At 39.6% G+C, this 7,523-nt stretch overlaps 1 protein-coding gene across 1 annotated transcript in view; it reads right to left on the reverse strand.

The window, feature by feature from the left end:
- The window catches only part of LOC104965327 (neural cell adhesion molecule 1-like), a 36,919-nt gene that overhangs the window by 8,797 nt on the left and 20,599 nt on the right, over positions 1-7,523 (reverse strand). The window contains exons 5-6 of the mRNA XM_010794285.1: positions 2,161-2,285; positions 989-1,169 (exon numbers count right to left, since the gene is read on the reverse strand). Coding sequence (XP_010792587.1) covers positions 989-1,169; positions 2,161-2,285 — 306 coding nt within the window. The remainder of the gene's footprint in view (positions 1-988; positions 1,170-2,160; positions 2,286-7,523) is intronic.

The following is a 7,523-nucleotide window of genomic DNA, read 5'->3' on the forward strand; positions in this document are numbered from 1 at the left end:
TAGCGGTGGTGAGCGTGAAGTCATGTGACCGTGCTGTAGTTCCTTTATAGCCCAACATTAGCCACCTTTAGCTTAGCGGTGGTGACGTGAAGTCATGTGACCTGTGCTGTAGTTCCTTTAGTAGCCTAACGTTAGCATTTTACTTCTAAATTCATAGAGTGGTGTTAATATGTGGAGATTATGCTGCTGAACAAAATGTGTAAGTATCATAAAAGATCCAATTACAGTTACATGAGGGAGAAGTAGTAGTAGACAACATTTGTATGATGAAGTAGTTTTGTAGCTCAGGTTTAGTGAATGGGGAAGCAGCCCGAGTTAAAATTATCAGCTCACACAGCCAGAGAGCAGAGGCCGACCGTGACCACCTGAGGACAAGTTGTTGGTATTAACTGGACAAAATGCTCCGACTGATATCTGCTCCTCTTCACGCTCACTGGAGCTCAGCAGCAACAGCAGCTTCACAGAGGAAGAGCAACGTGATGCTGAGTTGTATCTGTAGCTGCAGAGAGTTATTGAGGAGGAATAAAAACATCTCTGCTCTGCAAGAGGTGGTCAAAATGTTTTAAATTGCTTATTCAAAAAGTTAATATTCTAAAAGCCCCCTTACATAACATTTGGGATGTGGATTGTGTCCACTACACTTACACCCCACAAATCCAAATATTATGGGCAAAATATTATTTTAACTAAGCTTTTAATTATTTATTTACCTTTCATGTTTTTATTTGAATTTCTTTATATTAAAATGAATTATTTAATTATATTTACACATTTTGTAAATATCAGTATTGTGGTCACGAATTGTGTCTTATTTCAATCCTACTTCTACCGAGAGGGTTATCTTTTGTCAACTTTTAGATAATTTCCTAGACTTCTTTTGCTTATTTTAAATTGTTGTTAGTTTCAGCATTGTGGTCACGGGGGAGGCCTCGCTGCACGGTGGCTGTGTGTGGATGCTGGGGAGATGATGCGATGATGGGATTTGTACCTGGGATGGTGGTGGGGTCGCTGGCGGTTCTGAAGGAGACGACACCCGGCTCTGATTTTCCCTGCTGGTTCTCGGCCACCACGTACACCTCGTACTCCGTGTTCCAGTCCAGGCCGCTCAGCGTCGTGTACTCGCTGTTTTGAGGCATTCGGATCTCTGGCTTCCACTCAGACACGTGCTTCTGAAAGATAAAAGAATATACGCAGGACACAAATCAACACTGTGCACTCAACTGTTAAACACCTGAACTTTTGAAAGAACATCCATAACATTCATCTGTTTGCAACTAACAAGTTATGTATCTAATATATCATATTCCAATTACTTGTACACAGACTCTCCTTGCACTATTTCTATTGATTTGATTTGTATTTACTTGCACTATTTTATGTCTTTTAATGTGTAGCGTTGGCTAATCTTCCTGGGGTCCTCACTGACACTGTCAAACATACATAAAACTAAACTAAAACAAAACAGCTCATAATTTCATACAATTTACAGTGCTAAATGAAATGAAAACTAAAATAGTCATCCAATGTTAGCCATCATAAGGCCACACAATAATACATACATAGCCACAGGCACAGTTCAATTATACGTTATAATACTGAGATTTCTTTTAGCAACCTTTTGAATTGTACATGAGACTTTCATGAATGAAAAGTGAAACCTTTCACATCAGCTTTAATATCTTCATTCAAACTAAACTAACCATTGCATATGTTGTATTATACATATCTTTACATATTTTGTTGATGTTATATTTTGTACAATGTGCATGTACATGTTCTATAATTTATTTAGATAATTTTGTTAATTTTTATCTTTTTATTGCACATTTTCCCTTTAATATGTTATGTTAACAAACATAATTGTAAATCCTATTATTTTTAAATCTTTGAATAGCCTACTCTTACTTTAACTTCTTAGTTTTGTAAACATATATATTTTATGTTTTATCTACACAATTACGCACTGTCATGAAACCCAGTTTTTCACCAGAATAAAAATAGTAATATACAATAATAAAAACAATTAAGAATATGTGCACTTTTTACGGCAGAGGGTTACATCGTATTCCTGCTTGTAGCTGTTTGGTGAGTATTTCCAAGATTGGTTATTAACATTAATTATGAAACCGCTGCAATATTTAAAAAAACCTCTGCACTCACAGCCTTGTATCGGACCAGGTAGTGTTTGATGGGGGATCCGCCGTCGTCCTGCTTGATCCAGTTCACCTTCAGAGAGTTGCCCCTCTCCAGGACCTTCACCTCCAGTTTAGGTGCACTAGGTTCCCCTGCACAGGAGAAAGAGAGCAATAAGTTGACATACATATGGTTGTTGCATCAACATTAGCCTCTAAATGCAAGTAAACTACTCTGCTTCTACTCCTACTACTATTGTAAAGTTCGCTTGAACCTACACTGTAAAAAAAAAACGCTTATATTAGCATTTCTTAAAGGAAACTGTGTTGCTGAGTTTGGGGGAATATAGTGGTGCAGGAATGAGTTTTAAAGCCGAGAAATTAGTCGGCATTTTAGCCCTTCTTGTTTCCTTGTCTGGAAGTCACTGTTTTTTTTGGACGTGTTTTACTGTAGGTTAGAAGCCTGAAATAAGGTCTGTGGTTAACACAAGCTGAAGAGATTTTGTTCTGCGACATAAAATACACCAGTAAATACCTCACTGGTGAATTTAAAAAACGGCGGTTGCTAACAAGTGTCTAATTGAGACGACTACGCTTCATCACGACCAACATTAGCCTCCTTTAGCTTAGAAGTAACTGGATGGCCTACCTGCCTGTCAGCCTTCCATCTGTGCACAAACTTATCTCGTGCCCTCATTGGTCATGTGCGCGTTCGTGTGTGTTGGAGGAGGGGCTCTGAGAGGAAGTCTGAAGGAAGAGGAAGATTTTTTTCGGTTGTGTACTTTCAAATTCTAGCGCACTCCAGCTGGTTTCTCCATTCTTACCTACCCTACCTTTAATTACCGTAATTTGAGCTAATCTAATCTTGACTGAATCCCACTTTCCTGCTGCCACTAAAACTCGCTACATCACTGAATGTGGATTAATCCGCCGCTGAAAATAGTCCCGAAAAAAAGCACAATTTCCTCCCGTTTGGGTAGAAAGAGTTTCCAGCTGTTTGAAGAACTTGCTTCAAAGCTTTTGATTGTGGTGTGAAATGTACAGCTGATCTATTTTTAATCTGGATCTGTGTGAGCAGAGAAGGAGGTCAGAGGGAATAAAACCAATCCTGCAGACGGTTATAATGTCAACGTAATCTTATGTAATCTGTGGTGTGTGTGTGTGTGTGTGTTGTCTGGAGCTGGGAATGTGGGCTACACACACACACACACACACACACACATATATATTCGCTTGCCGTCTTTCCGACAGACTGACCAAAGCATTGATTCAGGTAACAGTAGGTAGTTATTTCGGCGTTGTTGTGATGCCAATATTACAATTAAATCACGGTATCTAGATGAAGATAAACCCGCCTCGCCGTCTAGTTTTAATCAGAAACAGAAACAGGTTTATCACCAGGTAGGTTGACACGTACGAGGAATTTGACTTAATGGCATAGAGAACCATTTTAGGAAAACTATAATAACATAAAAACATATTAAAGATAATAAAATGTAGCAGTATTTACATAGAAGTAGAATGGAATAAAATATGGAATAACATTTGGCAGTAAGACAAATATATATATATATTGTGCACAGATTATGTGCCTTAATGTAATGCATAGAGTCTATGATGTGATTTGTTGTGTGACACGGTGACTGAAATGATGCGGGGCAAATCTTCGCCTGAACGCACCATTACAGTTTGGGTGAATAACCCTTTGGTTGATTCGTTCATTTGAAATGTATCTGTGATGCGTTATAACTCGCCACTCTGCACACACACAACCTGATTGTGTTTTTAAACTGTTGCTAAGGAACAACCAAGACATATGAAGGTGTTATCTTTGCCTATGGGATTTGGCATCTTGTTTTTTCTAAACTAATCAGTTGATCAGAAAAAGGACGAGAGGTCACACACACACACACACACACACACACACACACACACACACACACACACACACACACACACACACACACACACACCGACCTGCAGGTACAGGAAGCTGATGCAGGGAAATGTTGAAGGAAACCTGCTTCAGATTGCGTTTCACTGCGAGCCCAGACTTGTGTGAAGCTGACATGAAGCTTTCTGTGTGTGTGTGTGTGTGTGTGTGTGTGTGTGTGTGTGTGTGTGTGTGTGTGTGTGTGTGTGTGTGTGTGTGTGTGTGTGTGTGTGTGTGTGTGTGTGTGTGTGTGTGTGTGTGTGTGTGTGTGTGTGTGTGTGTCAAAGTGACTCACTGTTCTTTCACATTTTACTTCATTTCATGGGGGTTGATCATAGCGTTGGTGTTTTGTTAGAGACTACTTCATCTTCACCACTGAAAGACCAACACACACACACACACACACACACATTTATAAAGATGATCTCTCCCTTTCATGCTGGAGCGCTAGCCAATAGGAGCACTAGTGTTCCATAGTGATGTCACTTTGTCCCGGATGTAAACAAAGAAGTCCAATGGAGGCTACATTTCACCGTTTACATGAGTGACGATGAAGACGATTTAAAGGATGATATATGTTGTATTAATTATTGTTTACACTAGGAAGGAGGATAGTTTCAGATTGGTGACTTGTGACAGCCAGATAATAAATGATACTGATCATTTTAAGAAAGCTGTAATCATGACATTTGTCTAATTATAAAAAGGAACATTGAGTAGCAGTGACTACCAAAGAAAGCCATGTTTTCTCTTCACAGCTTTTTACTAATTCCTCAGTTTTTTGGATGCATCTGTTGGGGAGTGATTAATAAAAACAGAAAAACACCTGAATCTGCAGATCTGTAGGTCAGATTTATTAAACCTCTTCTCCCTTAGGGCGGCACAAATCTGCATCGTTGCATGTTTTTAATTCAGAGAGCTACTTCCCTGATGATGCTAACATGCACAGAAGATGCAGCATGTGATGCAGAAAGATAAATTCTCCATGAGAGGTTCAGAGATCTTATAATAGAGAGATGCAGGAATGAGTCCTAAGTCCCTGAAATGAGTCAGCACTTCATCACTTCCTGTCCTCTAGTCTGGAGGTCAATGTTTTTCTGAATGTGTTTTTGGTTGTTAGCCTGAAATCAAGTCTGTGGTTAACACAAGCTGAAGAGATTTTTATTCTACGACATAAAATACATTGTTAAAACTAAATATACCCCACTGGTGGATTTAAAAACGGCTAACTTTAGCTTAGCGGTGGTGACGAGAAGTCATGTGACCGTGTTGTAGTTCCTTTATAGCCCAACATTAGCCACCTTTAGCTTAGCGGTGGTGACGTGAAGTCATGTGACCGTGCTGTAGTTCCTTTATAGCCCAACATTAGCCACCTTTAGCTTAGTGGTGGTGACTTGAAGTCATGTGACCGTGCAGAAGTTCCTTTATAGCCCAACATTAGCCTCCTTTAGCTTAGCGGTGGTGACGTGAAGTCATGTGACCGTGCTGTAGTTCCTTTATAGCCCAACATTAGCCACCTTTAGCTTAGCGGTGGTGACGTGAAGTCATGTGACCGGCTGTAGTTCCTTTATAGCCCAACATTAGCCACCTTTAGCTTAGCGGTGGTGACGTGAAGTCATGTGACCGTGCTGTAGTTCCTTTATAGCCCAACATTAGCCACCTTTAGTTTAGCGGTGGTGACGTGAAGTCATGTGACCGTGCTGTAGTTCCTTTATAGCCCAACATTAGCCACCTTTAGCTTAGCGGTGGTGACGTGAAGTCATGTGACCTGTGCTGTAGTTCCTTTATAGCCCAACATTAGCCACCTTTAGCTTAGCAGTGGTGACGTGAAGTCATGTGACCGTGCTGTAGTTCCTTTATAGCCCAACATTAGCCTCCTTTAGCTTAGCGGTGGTGATTTGAAGTCGTGTGACTGTGTTCACGATTAGGTCATTCTTTTAAAGCCTTGTGGGACATTTCCATTGTTTTAAATGGCAAATCCCTTACATACTGGAAAAGATCAACAAGAGCAATCTGCATGGGTTAATAAATACCATCAGCTATAAATGTTTACAAAGTGAACTGATCTTTAAAGTGATGCAGCTGCTCACATCACTGATTTACAACACATTAAAGCAAAACAGCTTAACCCCCTCCTCTAAATCTGAGCATATAGATCCTCATAATGCTGCAGCATAGACTGAGAACTACTGACAGCATGTGAAGCTCACTGCTGCACAGAAAGTAGAAAGTACATCTGATTTAATGTCTGAAATAACTTCAAAAGTGAATGCATCAGCGCAGACTTTCCAAGGTAGATCCACTCTAAGCTCATAAGATTTCTCACCTCCTAAGCTAAGTTAATGTTGCTGGTTGTTCTGCAAAAATGCTTATTTTTATGTGTTTCTATAAATAAGTCAAGCATTTCATATAAACACACATTCCTGTCTGCAGTCGGAGAAAGAGTGCAGTGTGCAGAGCTCAAACCTAATGGATAAAATGCTTTCATGTATATTTGATGAGATGTTTTATGCTTTAATGGTCTATTTCTGCATTTTCTATCAGGGGGTTTTCCAGAAAGATATAGTATGAGTACTGTACTCCGATCTTGTTTATAAGATATATCAATTATCTCGAGAACATGGCGCCCGTATACAAGATGTCACCTGACGTAAACAACAACGTGACGTAAACAACAACGTGACGTTGGAGCTCCGTAAAAACAAAGCAGTCTCTGCCGTCTGACGCTCTGTCTGATACTCAGATTTCTGGAGGAATTATACAGTTTCTGAAGAACAGAAATATTGTTTTCTGGCATCACTTTTACGGGGGAAATCTGCATTTTGGTTTGAGGGCGCACGCTCAGAGTAAGAGGAAAGGCAATACTGGGATATGTTACTAAAGTTAAAGTACTAATACTACATTGTAAATAGAAAAACTCCAATAAAAATCTCAGTTATTAGCATCATTGTAATTGTAAACTATCATAATAGTAATTATTCAGAATGGCTCGTTTCCGAATAATATATATAGAATCATAATTACTGATAACATCCAATAAATGTATACATTAGCCACCTTTGTGTAGTGTGTAGTGTGTGTGTGTGTGGTGTGTGTGTGTGTGTGTGTGTGGTGTGTGTGTGTGTGTGTGTGGTGTGTGTGTGTGTGTGTGGTTTGTGTGTGTGTGTGTGGGTGTGTGTGTTTGTGTGTGTGTGTGTGTGTGTGTGGTGTGTAGAGCGAGGTAGTGTCTATAATACTTATAGCAACCTTGAGTTATAGTGAAAAGAAGTCAATAAAGTCCAATATATGAAAATAAGAAAAATGAGGTTTCTTCTTCTGCCGCACATACCATATTGGTCCCTTTCACCAATAATATGTGTAACTTTTCGTAATGATTCGTATTTATTTGTTGTTTATGTACGTACCCAAAGGAGAATACGTCTACACCTCGTTTGTCGACGTCAAATGAAACTATGATG

This window comes from Notothenia coriiceps, unplaced genomic scaffold (genome assembly GCF_000735185.1).
Source record: "Notothenia coriiceps isolate Sejong01 unplaced genomic scaffold, NC01 NC01_scaffold00037244, whole genome shotgun sequence".
Classification (NCBI taxonomy): Eukaryota; Metazoa; Chordata; class Actinopteri; order Perciformes; family Nototheniidae; genus Notothenia; species Notothenia coriiceps.